General features: G+C 39.3%; 1 protein-coding gene across 1 annotated transcript in view; it reads right to left on the bottom strand.

Moving 5' to 3' along the window:
- Positions 1-2,237: 2,237 nt before the first annotated feature.
- Positions 2,238-16,079, bottom strand: part of kdrl (kinase insert domain receptor like) — a 182,221-nt gene continuing 168,379 nt past the window's right edge. Inside the window, exon 30 of the mRNA XM_080187404.1 lies at positions 2,238-8,378. Coding sequence (XP_080043530.1) covers positions 8,165-8,378 — 214 coding nt within the window. The 3' untranslated portion in view covers positions 2,238-8,164. The remainder of the gene's footprint in view (positions 8,379-16,079) is intronic.

The following is a 16,079-nucleotide window of genomic DNA, read 5'->3' on the forward strand; positions in this document are numbered from 1 at the left end:
CTTTAAAAGTTGTGGATTCTTGGATTTCTAACTCCATTTTTGCATTTTTTGATTCTTCACATGGGCTGGTTCAAGCCATGAGGCCATACCTTACATTCCACCACTGGTTGGCCCCATGGCTGGGACATGCATGTCCTAATTCTCTGCCATGTTCATGGAGACGGGCCAGCTTTTCAAAAAATCGTGGTTCATGGAATCTCAAAGATGTGAGCCATTGTCTGCGTGAGAGAACCAGTTGAAAGATAAGGTCAAAAGGTTCTCTTTATTCCTGCCATCCCAAAAGTATGGCCTCCCTCTTACTCCCCCAAAACACCCTCTATAGCCCCTTAAATCTATATCCCCATGTTGAGCTATGCCTCCCAAACAAATCTTATGGCTCTTCATGTCCCTCCTGCCCAGTTATGGCACTTAAAGTCCCATTCACACGGGGTACATTGTATAGTACCAATAAATCATATAGTTACAGCAGAATTTATAAAAACAAACATAAGAACTAGGAGCAGGAGTTAGGCCATCTGGCCTCTCAAGCCTGCCTGCCATTCAATAAGATTATGGCTAATCTTTTCGTGAACTCAGCTACAGTTACCCACCTGCTCACCATAACCCTTGATTCCATTATTGTTCAAAAATTTATCTACCCTCGCCTTAAAGACAGTCGATGAGGTAGCCTCAGCTGCTTCACTGGACAGGGAATTTCACAGATTCTCAACCCTCTGGATGAAGAAGTTCCTCTTCAGCTCAGTCCTAAATCTACTCCTCCTTATTTTGAGGCCACGCCCCCTAGTCCTAGTTTCACCTCCATTGGAAACAACCTCCCTGACAAACTATCTTTTATTGATAACTTTCCACTTTCTTTTTACTAGAGCTCAATAAACATGTCATTCATCCAGACCCTTTAAAGTGCCAATAGTCAAAACTGCAAGCAGCTGAAAGATGATTATCTTGGGTAAGTAAATATTGTGAAACTGAAAGCATGGACTGAGTGCCAGAGCTGTCAATAAAGCAATGTTTTCCTGGTGCTCATCTGTTTCAACAGGTAAATTGATTTCTGCCTCATTATGTATGCTTGTTTCAAAGTCCAGCAATCTGTTAGGGTATTAATAGAAACAGAGACTGGATAAGAAGATGCATTTGACGTAACAGAGAGGTCAATAAAGAGGCGTATAATCCTGAACACAACAAATCTGTCATGGATCTTGCCTGTCAGATGGAGAGCTGGCTGTAAACCTGTGCTACTTAGATCCACCAAACCACATTTCAGTCAGGCAGTGGTGAGGCCATTGTTAGGCCTTCCTCTAGATTCAGGCCCCTAGGGGTGATGAACTGCCGGTCAACTAGAGGCTGGCATCTGCTGTGTTCAACAGCGCCACAGAGGAGTCTGTGGCTGTTGCCAGATGAACAGTGCCTTGAGTCCTGTGATACTGGAGTAACCTAGGACATTGGTAAATAATAACGGCGACGGCAGGGGGTGGGAGGTGCTGAGAGTGCAGTTGCAGAGTTGGGGTCATGGGAGGAAGGTGCAAGGTATTTTCATCAGGCCTTCACTGGCTGGGTAGCAACTGTCATGCTGCATGGTGACAAGCCCACTGCCAGCTAGCTTAATCCCAGTGGTGACAAGATGATGCCCTTAGGTAGCCCTCAACTAGCCACTTAAGGACTTCAATTTGCAGCAAGGCTGAAAGATCATAGAATTCTGAGAGTGCAAAAGGAGGTCATTCAGCCCATCGAGTCTGCACTGACAGATTATTCTCCAAGTCCACACCTGCCCTATCCCTGTAATACCAAACGTTTATCCTGTTAATCCCCCTAACCTACAAATCTTGGGACATTAAGGGGCAATTTAGCATGGCAATTCACCTAACTCCACATCTTTGAACTGTGGGAAGAAACCACAGCACCCTGAAGAAACCCACGCAGACATGACAAGAACATGCAAACTCCACATAGACAGTCATCCAAGGCCAGAATCAAACACATGTCCTTAGTGGTGTAAGGCAACAGTGCTAACCACTGGGCTACCTTGTCGACCCTGGGCTATTTGCCCAGGGCTTCATATAAGGAGAGTCAAGAAAGTGGTGGGGTTGTGGCACGCCAGTGTCTTGTCTTAGTACATGCCTTCCCACCTCCAAGCTCACTAGCCACGAGAGCACACAATTCAACCCATTATAGTGCCATTAGGGGATCTTTCTTCTGAATTAATGACATCATTAAAAAAAGCAACACAGAACAAACAAAACTATAAATATATGTAAACTTTATTTTTTTGTTAATAGCTCCAGTAGCGCTTAGGCTATATGAAATACAGGGGTTCTCCAGTGCATACATTCTTACACAGATAATACATTGACATTGCTTATTACTTTCCTGCAGAATAAATGGCAGTTCCCTGCTGTTGCTTGAGAAAAGAAATAATCTAAAAAGAGTTGTATGGGCACTTTAAAACAAGTGGTTCTTAGAGAAAGGAGTTGCTTTGACGTGAATAGATAGCCATCTTTAATACAAAGGATTAGCCTGCCCTGCAAGCATTAGAGTAGAATTCGGAAACAAACCTTTAACTCTGCATCACATTTCAGTTCAAAAGTAAAGATAAACTAGAATGTCAAAAAGAACTTTGAGTTATGAGTTTGAGAGCTTATAATGCATACATCAAGCTTTAGAATAGTCTGTTTCTCTGTGGAATGCTTGTGCTCCTTATTCAAAATCTGTCAGCAAATCCACAAAAGAGGAACATATTTGAGAACTGTTTGAGGGCTACATTAGCTTCCTGAACATTTGTTAGGCAGTGTTTTGTCATTTGTTATTGTGTTACTATTAGTTTTTTCTGACAATATAATGTTATTTTGAAAAGTTCTTCCGTGTGCAAAATTGAAAAACAATCTCACATACCAATGCGTTGCAAACCTTCCAGTTTCATGCCTGCCCGAATTTTCATTTTTAACAGAAAGCTGGTGTCGAGCAATCCACTCGATCACTCCTATAAATTGTCCTATATTTGCAGGCAGCTGGTGAGTGGTGTCTATAAAATATAAACACCAATCACAACACCATGCCTGAATAAATGGGAATAACCCTTTGCTTGAAAAGACCTCAGCTGACACTTACAAAAATTCATTGCCAAATGTTCTCAAATAATCGCACATTTTACCTTCCACTTATAACTGCCGTCTCCTGCAACTCTCCTAAAGGATGCCAGGGGGCATTTCAATTACCAACTTGATTACTTATTACTTATAATAAGTGCATGACATTAGTAGTAAATTCTAATTTTGAGGGTTTTGATCCCAATCTTTGCTAACTCTCCTATGCTATATTACCATTTCTTTGATGCCTGACAACTCAATGGACAGGAGAGAATCCATGAGGAGACATTCTATACACACAGGAGTATATAAGGACTTACAAAATAGAAACCGAATTAGACCATTTGGCCCCCTCGAGCCTACTCCTCCATTCGATAAGATAATGGCTGATCTGTTTGTGTTTCAAATTCCACATTCCCATCTATCTCTGATGTCTCTTTGATTCCCTTGCTTAACAAAAATCCATTTACCTCTGCTTTAAAAATACTCAATGATCTGCCTTCTGAGGCAGAGAATCTCAAAGTTGCACAACCCTCTGGGAGAAAAAAATCCTTATCTCCGTCCAGTAAGGGTGACATCTAATTTTAAAACAGTTCTAGACTATACATCTCTTATTATTGTTGTAGAAGAAGTTGTTAATACATAGCTCACTACTGTTAGCAGAGGGGAAATCAATGGAATGAAAAATTTACAGGAATGATCTATTTGAATTTTAGGGTTTTGTACTTGAACATTTCATTGGAATTACAATAAAAGCTGCCTCATTCTTTAATTGTGCCATTATAACTGCCCTATTTGAGTAGTTGCAAAATTCTGATGCACTGTGATTTGTGTATTTGTACTAAGCGAAGTCTCATTGGGAACAATACTAAAACATTGAAAATGGCTGAATATTGAGGGTGGCCATAACATTTTAAACTCTTGTGCATTTACTCAGCTCTTTCATTGTATATCTCTGTTACACATTTATTTTAATTCCAGAACATTGGAGATACTGGTGCTGGCAAACTAGACATGAAACATCACCACCTTGGATACTGGCCATTACATTCTGTATAAACACTGAATAGATAAAAAGATACAAGGTAATAAAAACTTTACATAGATTGAGCAATTTAAAGAAACAATAAAACTTGCAAGTTTGTTACTGGTGTTTTGCATGTATAAGATAATTAATATTAGCTGTTTTGCAGACAGAATTCCTTTGTCACATTTTGACACCACATACCTCCCTTATATAAATGTTGTTTGCCTATCAAACCTTAATCATTGCTCGTTACCTAATGCAAAATAAACACATTTCCAGCTAATTGTACATGAACAAAATCAAGCTACAAATAAGTGTAATTGAACAGTTAGGATAATTGATGACTGGTAGGAATTCAACCGAGTCCTGATGACATCCACACTTGCGATGAGAACAATTGAGTGTTCATGGACATCATCAGGACTACTAGTTCAAATTACTGCCTAAAGTCACTCCCAGACATTGGATATTTTTATATTGTATAATCTCCCCTAGATATTTTTTATATTATGTAGTCCCTAGACTTTGTTTTAAAATAAAAATTCTGAATAAGGAATTCAGATAAAAAGTAAGCCCTGCAACAAGAAAAGGCCAGCTGACCTGTCAGCTCCACTCCATTTTGAGCCCGTGTTTGATTATTTGATCATGGTCACGCACCACCACTTCTCTACAATCTTTTGATACCCTACTTTAAAGTCTTGAAAGTATATTATGTGAAAATAGTTCACTAATGCTTAATAGATTTCTCTCCCCTGTCCACTATTTCAATAGTATCAGTAATCTATTTAAAGTAGTGGATAGAGAAATCTTAACTTCGATTTCAATGCATTTTTTTAAGGTAAGGATATCAAGACATTATAGAACAAAGCTGGTTAATAGGTGCTGAGTTACAGAGCAGCCAGGCTTGAGGGGTTGAATGATCAACGCTTGTTCTTAAATTCTATTGTGCTGCATTCTTACAATTTAATTTCAAGGCAAAATTCCTCATTCTAAACTTTTAGCTAATTTCTCTCTATGCTCAGTTCTATTTGGCCATGATATGTAGATGGGACAAATATGAACGCGTGATTAAGGTAATAGAAGACTAGGAAATATATATGAGATGGTGCAATGTTGGATACCTTTAATTCTTGTGACTATACACTATATAACACAACAATACTGGGCATCTTTCTATATTTATCACATTCACAGTAGACCCAATGGAATCTGACCTATTTGAATCATTCATAGGACAACTGGGAGTTTCAGTGAATAATAACCATTTTCTTGATATTGTTTCCTCATATTCCAGAGTTCATTTAAAGAAGTGTAAATTCACAGTAAGCAAAATGTTCCCTGTTTTATGCCACAGCATTCTTTTTCTAATTTATTTAAGAAAAAAGCCATTCACAATCTGTCATCTAGGGACATGAATATACTTGGAATGGTTTAAACAGTTAATTGCTTTTTATTTGCTACAACGAATACCTGTGCATGATCTAGAAAAAGGGATAGAGCAAAATAAGATTACCTGAGACTTTTTTCAGTTGAATTACAATTATTGATATAAAGGCAGAGAATAATGAGAGCCATAACAGTTCTTCCTGGACTTTCCGAATACTTCTTTTGCCAACATTCTGACTGGTGATAAACTAGGAAGATGTTAAAGTCTGACTGTTTCATAAAATATATAAATTCAGTATTAGAAATATTGTAATGAGATAACTGGCTAATTTGAAATATTGAAATTACTTTTTGCTTTAGTAACTATACTTTCGATATTTTGTTTTGCTGTTTTATGAAATTCAGCATTTAATTTCACCAAATGCAGTTAAATAAGTACTTTTTTTTGAAAAACTGCAATTTGTAAAATATTAGAAAATTAATAAAACCAATCCGGTTAACACATTCAGATTTAAAACACTTCTGAGAATGGAAAAATGTTGGGGTAATTTGCATTTAAATAGTTGTGATGATGCTTGCGCCCCCACCACTGCCAACACACAAGAGAAAAACTGAGAATTAAAGAAAAATCCTTACATCAAATGCAAAAGGTATTTAAAATTATATGAAGGAAATATTATAATAGTGTACTTTCATTGTTTAAAGTTACTGACCAATAATGACATTCACTTAAGCGGGAAGTGCGAATAGGGTGCAGCTGGAGCGTAAAATTCTAATTTTACATGATCCTGACAAAATAGCCTGAGTTTGTAAAGTAGTTGAATTTGTATTTTATATTATTGATAATCAATCTCATTCCTACTGTTTTGAAGCTGTGTTTTCCCTGAAAATTAGCTATTTACATTTCTAAAAAACATTTCTTTTCAGATTAAAATATTGTTTCTGGAGCATTTGACACACTCACCACATGTAAGAGATCAGGGCCATCTCCTTATTAAAATATGTACTCTACTGAACATTGTAGATAGAAATAATGTGTCCCTGCCTAATGAGTGTGTGCAGTATGGCATTACGTTGTGTCCAGTAGGAGCTGCCTCATTCACAAGTGTGGGGGCTGGGTATACAAGTGAATCATTGTGCAAAACTTATACTCGTTTTCATGATATTAGAACAGATCAGTTATTATTATTATTGAGGGTACGATAGCAATTCTGTATGTGTTTCACATTGTGCATTTGCAGGGCGGAGGTTTCAGGAAAAGCCTCAACACAAAATTCATGAAGAATGCGGGAAGAGCAAGCATTAATAGAAAAGAAAAGCTCTTTTAAAGGCTAATTTTGTTTGGAAAACCATCAAAATGTGGATATATAATAGTGGAGACATCCTTAAAATGAAATAATCCTACAGTTTTTATGGCTGTAATCTCCACTGCTTTCAGTTAGATGCAGAATAATCAAATTTTAATTGTCTTCTGCAACTATTTAAAATTCATCATGCCTGGAGCAGCGTAATGATATGTTCAGCTTGCCTACCCACACTGGTGCAGGGTCAATTTGAACAGAGTTTGTGATGAGCAAAAGGTTCTTTCACTGCTTTTCAATTAGCCACCTTCTTTTTGCTTCCCCCCACCATCTTATATTCTCCTCAATAAATTGTCACACCCACTGTCTTCACTAGAATCAGAAGAACTAAGCCACACAGTTTTTGTGAATACAATTTTTCTAGACAGCTTGCTGCTTCTTATTATGGGATGGACCACTCATTTCTGTGAGATGTATTTCATTTGGAGGCTCAACTCAAATTCACCCAGCTGAAACACGCAAGTCCTCGCAATTGAGCTCACAACTTTATGTTAAGGACCAAAGGTGACATATAATGTTGTCTTATAATGTACAGAAACGGCATTCAGCATCTCACTGACACCAGTTAAAGTGTGGGAAATTTTATTTGACAGTTAGAGTTAAGCAATTAGGAGAAGGGACAAAACTAAGTCATAACTTCTGGTGGGGTTATCGCAGAATGATAGCAATACTTATGATCTCCTCCTGACTGGACTGTGTGAGAGCTGAACATTGGGAAATATGAACAAACATTCATTTGGAAAAGGGATTAAAAATATTCATGTAAAAATACTGCAGATGGTAAAATAAAAACAGAAAAGATTGGAAACAAGAAACAGGTCATCAGCATCTGCGGAGAGAATAGGTTCCAGTCATTTAGTAAAACAGTTGTTAGAAATAGGTTTTATACTCATGAGAATAATTTTTTACATTGACATTTCTATATTAACTGGGGTATTTTGGACATGTTTGGACCATTTTACTAATACAATTTGATTTACTTGACTACCCACCACAGCTGTGAGATTACCAGCTATATCTGCAGTCACTCAGCACTGGAGTAACAGTGATACAGGGTGAAGTTTTTCACTGCCTGGGGCTTTTCAGAACATTACCTGCAGGTGTACTATGTACTGGGTGGATGATGGGGTTTTACCATCAGTATTTATAGTAAATTTCACATCCATAAGTAAATGGATCTCTCTATATTCCTTAAACCAAGAAAGAGTTTGGTTTGCAATAATCAGGATATTGCGCTGTTTTACATTTCTCATTCAGAAGCTGCACAGACAATTGTGGTGTGGCAATAGCACTTGGAAAGTTCAGTTTATTCACACTGGTGGTGTGGTGTAGCGAATGACAGAGTTGTAATCTGGTGGTGGGCTGTGGCATTCCAAAGTTTGATCCATAGTTAAAAGGATTGAATCTTCCAGTGCAAAATCCAGGCCTTCATCTTCTGTGGCACGCACAGCAGGCTGGAGTGGATTAGTATGGTTGTCAGACTCAGACAGCACAGACTCTTTGCTTTTACTGACAGCCCTCATTCTGTTTTAAGAAAGGAAAAAAGAAAGAAAAGCAATTAATTTTGATTAAATATTTCTACTGGAGGTAGTGTTGAATAGGCCTTGTCAAAAATAAGCACCGAAGAAAGAATTGCTACAATTTACTTTAGATAAGTTCTAAAATCAAAGTTCATGGTTCTATGGGATATTTCTTAGATATGTCTTTAAGTGATTCAAATGGAAGGATCAATTCATTGATCATTGCTTCCCAGCAAGAACTTAAAGCCAAAGAGAGTCAGTGCAATGTTGTAGCAGCCCTCTGTCCAACATACACTTCATTCAAGTACAGCTCCTTGCTGGTACTATGGAGTGGTGAATTTATTAACTCATTATTGAGTTCAATGATTGCTATGATGGCAAATGTAGCAACTGTTTGACACAGAGAAATAACTCACAAATAGTGAGGTGAATGACCAGTTAATAGACGGGATTTTCCAACCGTTCATGCCAGCATGATTTTCCATACTGCTGTAGTGAATGGAGATTTGGCTTCCTGCCAAGCTTTTCATCTTCACTGCAGTAGGAGCGTAGTGTAAACGGGCGGTAAGATCGTGCCCAATAAATTTAAATGATACTGTTTGGAGAAATATTTTGTTTAATTTAGTGTTCACAGTTATGCATTGGCAAGCCAATGTAACGGTTGACATGCTAAATGACGTGATGTGGGTACGCCGGCGTTGGACTAGCGTAAACACAGTAAACAGTCTGACAACACCAGGTTTTAGTCCAACCGATTTATTTGATAATACAAGCTTTCGAGGTTTCATTCACCTGACAAAGAGGGAAACCTCGAAAGCTTGTGAGTATTATCAAATAAATCGGTTGGACTAAAACCTGGTGTTGTCAGACTTTTTACTATGCTAAATGACACCATAGAGATATTATAGCTATACATTGTATTTATATTGCCAGAGATTCTGACCTGGATTTTCACTGAGATTCAGCAGCCATTTAAAAATGGTGGCCAAGACTCATTTTGAGAGTTCCCAACCCTTTCCCATGGCGTCTGATTTCAGGAGTCCTTTTTAAAGTTTTGGGCTTGTTTGGGTTGTATGCCCATAATCTACATACCTGACCTAGCCATCTCCATTTCTGGGATAAGCATACCCTAGTTCTCTGCGATTATTGTCAAGTCAGGTCAGCTGCTCAATGACTCACGGTTCACAGCAGCTCAGAGCTGTTGTGAACCATAGTCTACAGAATGGGACCATTTAAAAGGTAAGTTAAAAGGTCCTCCTCTTGCTCCCCCCCCCAACAATCGCTATTACTCCTAATTCCCTCCATGCCAAGGTATGACCCCCCCCCCCCAACTCCCCCAGGACCATCATGCCTCCCATGTCAAGCCATTGCCCCCAAACAACTCTTCTGCCTCTGCTGCCAAGGCTATGGCACTTCCTTGCCCATTCATCCACGATATCCAGCATATACCCAATGAAACCTACAATGTGTAGAAAAAGCTTTAAAAACATTAATTGATAAATTTGCTCTCCCTTAAAAAAATCCTTTTTACTACAGCTCAATAAAAGCCTCAATCGTCCAGACTCTTTAAAGTATCAATAGTTGAAATTGCAAGCACTTGAAACCCCTTAATTCATGTAAGAAACATTGTGAAATTGGGCCAGTGGCGACAGTGACGAATGGCAGATGGAGTTTAATTTAGATAAATGTGAGGTGATGCATTTATTTGATTGGACCAAGGCAGGACTTACTCGGTTAATGGTCGAGCACTGGGGAGAGTTACAGAACACAGGAATCTAGGGGTACAGCTTCATAGCCCCTTGAAAGTGGAGTCACAGGTGGACAGAGTGGTGAAGAAAACATTCAGCATGCTCAGTTTCATTGTCAGAACATCAAATACAGGAGTTGGAATGTCTTGTTGAAGTTGTACAAGACATTGATAAGGCCACACTTGGAATACTGTGTACAATTCTGGTCCCCTATTATAGAAAGGATATTATTAAACTAGAAAGAGTGCAGAAGAGATTTACTAGAATGCTACCGGGACTTGATGGTTTGAATTACAAGGAGAAGATAAACTGGGACTCTTTTCTCCGGAACGTAAAAGGTTGAGGGGTGACTTTATTGAGGTCTATAAAATAATGAGGGACATAGATCAGCGAGATAGTCATTTTTTCCCAAAGGTATGGGAGTCTAAAATTAGAGGTCATAGCTTTAAAGTGAGAGAGGAAAGATACAAAAGGGTTCAGAGGGGCAATTTTTTCACACAGAGGGTGGTGAGTGTCTGGAACAAGCTGCCAGAGGTAGTAGCAGAGGCAGGTACAATTTTGTCTTTTAAAAAGCATTTAGAGGAAATGGGCCAATTGTAGGTAATTGGGACTAGCTTAGGAGTTTAAAAAAGAAGGGCGGCATGGACAAGTTGGGTGGAAGGGCCTGTTTCTATTTTGTAAACCTCTACGGTTCTAAGACTCTATGAGAATCCCAATCTTGTAGGCATTTTTTCCTGAGGCAGATGGGCTGCCTCAGGGACAGGTATTTTTCTGACTCCCACATGCTGCGTTCAATGTGAAACTCCAGGTCATTGTCTTTATTTGAGGCTCATAATTACTTCAAATCCAAAGCTTCTTCAAACATTATAAAACTGGAGCATCAATGCAGTGCACAATGTTGTGCAACATTATAAAATAATAGAAAAATCCAAAATTCAGCCAAGACATCTGTAGATATGCTCTTAACATAGTCTTTAAGGTAGTGCAAGAATATTGGATAGCCCTCACGTAGATCCAATGGTCAGTCTCAGAGTAATATGTCTAAAACCTGAGAGTATTCTCTTTAAAATGGTTCATGATAAGGTGTGAAGGAGGAACACTTAAAGAATGAGTGCAATCTTTATTAAAACTTGGAGAAAGGACAGCAAAGCAGATAAACTATAGGTTGTGGATAGGTGTGAAAAAGATTTTCTGAAACTTACACTATATCACTTATTGCCCATCCCTTTTTGCTCTTGAGGAGATAGTGGTGAGCTGCCTTCTTGAAACACTGCAGTAGTGATTGATACTACTGAAGGCTTGTTAGCCCATTTCAGAGGATAGTTGAGAGTCAACCATATTGCTGTGGCTCTAGTGTCACATGTAGACCAGGTCAGGTAAGGACGGCAGATTTCCTTCCCTAAAGGACATCAGTGAACCAGATGGGTTTTTGTAACAATGATTTTGTGGTCAACAGTAGATTTTTAATTCCAGATTTTTTTATTAAAATCAAATTCCACCACCTGCCATGGTGGGATTTGAACCTGAGTTCCCAGAACATTAGCTGAGTTTTTGGAATAATAATCTTGCAATAATGCCACAAGGCCGTGCCGCCCCTTAATCACCTGCCCATCACCTAGATTATGTGCTCAGGAGCTTTGAACTCATGACCTTCTGACTTGAGGTAATATCAATCATGCCAATCTGTCAACTGACAAGCTAAACTAGGTGCATTTTTCCTGGAGTTGCAATGATTAACTGGTTGGCAGTAGTAACTTGTAGTAACTAGCTACCTGCTAACTAGTAGCCAAAAACAAACAGCTAATTTCAATGACATCACAAATGCATTGATGTGTTCACATCAGCTTTTGGAAATGCCTGGCTATGCAGTCAGGTTTGTCATGTAGATTATATTGTTGCTGGAAGTAGCTTCAACTGTGTTGGAGTTCACATATCCGACTAAAACCAGACATGAAGCTGAAGAAATGGTTATAGAATTCATTACATTCCAACTTTGCATGCAAATTTGAAATAGCCACCATTTTTGCCAAAAGACATTATTAAAATACATATCCTCTTCATTAAACTGAAAAGAGGAAAAATAGTAACTATTTTCAAATAAAATGATCATTCCTGAAAAGGTGGCATTTTCTGTCTTTGGCAAATTGGGTTTTGTTCAAAGTTCTGTTGACATTCGGCAACTAACTTCTTCTGATTCTTTGTTTTTAATTTCCATGTATTAGAGTTGTCAAGAGAAACAAGAGAAAACATGAAAGTATCTGTGTTTCTTGGAAAATATCCAGATGACTGGAGTGTGAGATAAAAGACATAGCATTAGGGATAGTTGACCACACAATAAGAAATTTTGTGAGCCTTACAGTTTCACAGTCAGTGGTCGAATTGTACTCTGTCCTAAGGTTAGGAATAGCTGTCTGGGAAGGACGGTCCATCATTTAAATTACACTCCCAACCAAAGTTTAACTGTTGATTTTGACATTTAATATTTTTAATGATATCTTTGCAGCTCATTGGAATGATTAATGCAGCCAAGATTAACCTCCAAGATTAACCTCATGATTACTATAATAAAATTATTAGGGAAGGTATTTCATTTACAAAGAATTTAATTAAGTAACTTTTGTATCACTGGTACCTTTTTGAGGAAAATAGAAAATGAACATCAACTTTTCTGTATTGAATTAGAGATGGGAGCCAGTGACTGTATCTTTATGGATTTGTATGCAGTTTCAATTGGTTTTGAACCTGTTGGATATGCATGAAATCAAACAAAAGGCGCTGGGGAGCACAGTGATTAGCACTGCTGCTGCACAGGTTCAATTCCGGTGTTGGCTGACTGTGCACAATTTGTATGTTCTCCCTGTGTCTGTTTGGGTCTCCTCTGGGTTCCCCTCTCACACTCAAAAGATGTGCAGGTTAGGTAGATTGGCCATACTAAATTGGCCCTTAAATTAGATAGATTAGCCATGGGAAAGATGTGGTGTTACGGGGTAGGGTGGGGGAGAGGACCTGGGTAAGATACTCTGTCAGAGAGTTGGTGCAGACTCGAAGTACCAAATGGCCTTTTCTGCACTACAGGGATTCTATGATGAAATGCTTATGCTCTTTGTGTAATAATTTTTGTGCTGCACACTATATATTAAGCGTTTTATCCCATTCCATTTCTGTTCATGAAAATCAAACTTCAATGAATGACAGTGAGCTGAAAGCACAGGTTACAAAACATTACCAGTGAAAGCTCATGAATACATTCATATCACAGTTGTAACGGAACAATGCATGTCTAATATCAGAGATGCAAAATTTCAGGAGAATGGCTTTCTTGCTCATACATGAGGATGCACGTCTGAGTGAAATACTTGTGGTTTTGAAACCACAGGAGACAAGCAGTGCCTTATCGACTACTTGTAAGACAATCCATGATATTCCAAGACATTGCTGGCATTCTTATGAAAACAAGGCTTTGGTTTAATGGAAGAATGACAATTTTCACTTTCAAAATGGACTTTGAGAAAACAAGGTTAGAAGATGCTGCCTTTTGATAAGATTTAAAAAAAAATGCTTTAAGATGAGTTACTACATTGACCATTGACTTATGCAGTCAGAATTTAAATCTAATTCAAAGAATGAATATTTTCTCTGTCTGCTGCCTCCCACATATATGGAATTGAATAGTTCATATTCAATTTCTAGTGAACATGAGCCAGTGTTGAAGCTGGCATGAATGTAGCATCAACTGGCAACCTTATTCCGAAGTCATCATCAGGAAAAGGTCTGTGATGTCGAATATGATACTTTAGGGCAGAGTAGAAAGAGTTTTGCTGTGAAACTAATGGTGTTGTACCTGATCAGCTGGGGTTCTAAACTAAGTAGCTGCAGGCAAACTGATCCTATTTCCAATGCCAACAATCCTCACTTTGATCAGCATTTTGTGAGATCGCAAATAAAGAGGGACTTGTCACCTTTGTCGGAGAGTCATGTGACAAGTTGTTGAAATGGCAACACACTGTCCGCTGGTGCCTCTGTGAAATGAGCCATGGCAGATTCATGCGGCAGTATCTGAACCTTTCGGGCAGAATTTAATGGTCGTGGAAATGGGTCCGTCCATTGGCAGGAAAGCACCACAGCCATTTCATGGAGATCTAACTGTCGATCAGACATCTAACTAGGGTTGCTGTGCTGCTAAAGGCAAAGATTCTACTTCAAAGAGCTGTTGACTCATCAGAGGGCCAGCAGCTCTTCAGCGCCTGCAGTGGTAGCTTGAGAGGTGGTCACTGCTGGGACTGTAGGAGGCTGGGAACTACGGAGGCCCTAGCAAGAGTTGAATGGGGCAAGATTACTGTTAGGCAGACCCAAGTGAGGTGGGGAGGAGGGAGGAGGATACATGTGGAGGACAGGAGGGAATTTAATTGGGGCCAACTCTTGCACATGGTGCCAGATCTGGAGGGATCACCCCCCTCCTCCTCTCAGTTGTGCCTGCAGGAAATGCCACCAGTATACCTGGCAGCCTCCCCAGATGGCATCTGGCCCCTTTTCTCTGGTAAAATACCAGGCTCTTGGGTGTCCACTTAAGGGCTACTTAAAAGTTTCAATTGGCCTCGGGGTGAGAAGGCTGATCTCAATCTTCTGACCCCTGAATTAAGTGGGGAAAGTTGGGAAGGTGACGGGCTCTCCACCACGTACCTTCCCACCTGATTGTGTGGCCTACCTGTCTCCCAAACCTCTCCCCCTGATGGTGGGGGCAGCAAAAGTCAGGGTTCATTAGACTCCACTGCCCGCTCCCCCCCCACTCCCAGTGTTCACAGTGATGCTTAAGATTAATGAATTAACATTGTGCAACAGGATGAGGATGGATGGAACTCAATTCAGTTTTCAATCTATGAGCTACTTCATGTTGAGCATTCTAATGGCGAATTGGAAGGAGACAATTATGTCAGGGCAGTTTTGTAGCTCAGTGGTAGGCTATAGGAGGAGGTGGTCAGGGCAGATCACCTTGCTTGCAAAAAAGTAAGTTTCACAGCATTTGGTTGAGCAGTTGAATCCTCAATATTCTGATTTTATGAAATAATTATTCTGGAGAGATGTGTTAAGAAAGATTATACACCACTAGGCACAGGAATATTTGAAAAAATACATTTGAGAAAAATAGCTCAGATTGCAAGGAAGGAACAAAAATAAAACAAGGTGAGGTTTGATCAGACTCACCATTGAGAAGACTGCCAAATAGCAGAAACCAGGGCCATTAAAACCTGATGTCACTGTCCCAGGTAACACCAATTATAAACTGCAACAAATCTACTAGAAAGGTCAGAATGACTAGTTGCAAAACGCAGGCTGACTCATCTAAGAGACCATTGAACCATAGCCTCACGTGTATACATAAGCATTCAAGGCGATTGGTAGTAGGCCAATTGCTGCTTTTATTGACAGCACAATCAGGTAAGGTCAGGCCAGCCAGCACCAAGTCGAGGGCAGAGGGTTCAGGAAGCCTATCGAGGAAATTGACAATTTAATCTTGCTTGTGGGACCTAGCAGGCATTTAAAAAAATGCTTACGTTGAATATCAGCTTCTGGTCACAGATTCTCTTCCTGTTTTCTTCACCTGACCATAAAAGCTTCCTTTCTCAGGCCAGAGTTTAAGCTGAAGGTGGGTAGCCTGGCCACCTGCTCAGAAGAGCAGGTTAAAGATGAAAGGGATCAAGTAGGATATCTGCGGGCAAGTCACCCAGGTGGTAGGGTTAAAATTTCCTCTTTCATGTTGTCAAGACAAATATGTCTCTATTTTCCTCTCTGTTATATTTTCACTATCATCAATTCATCCTTTGTTGTGATTCTGAAATGGGATAGTCCACAGATTCCTGAAGGCAGCAGGACAGGTTAATAGGGTAGTTCAAGTTAAAGTTTATTTCAAGGCTTACATTAACACTGCAATAAAATTACTGTGAAAATCTCCTAGTTGC

The sequence above is a fragment of the Carcharhinus amblyrhynchos genome, chromosome 4 (assembly GCF_965287045.1).
Source record: "Carcharhinus amblyrhynchos chromosome 4, sCarAmb.v2.hapA, whole genome shotgun sequence".
NCBI lineage: Eukaryota > Metazoa > Chordata > Chondrichthyes > Carcharhiniformes > Carcharhinidae > Carcharhinus > Carcharhinus amblyrhynchos.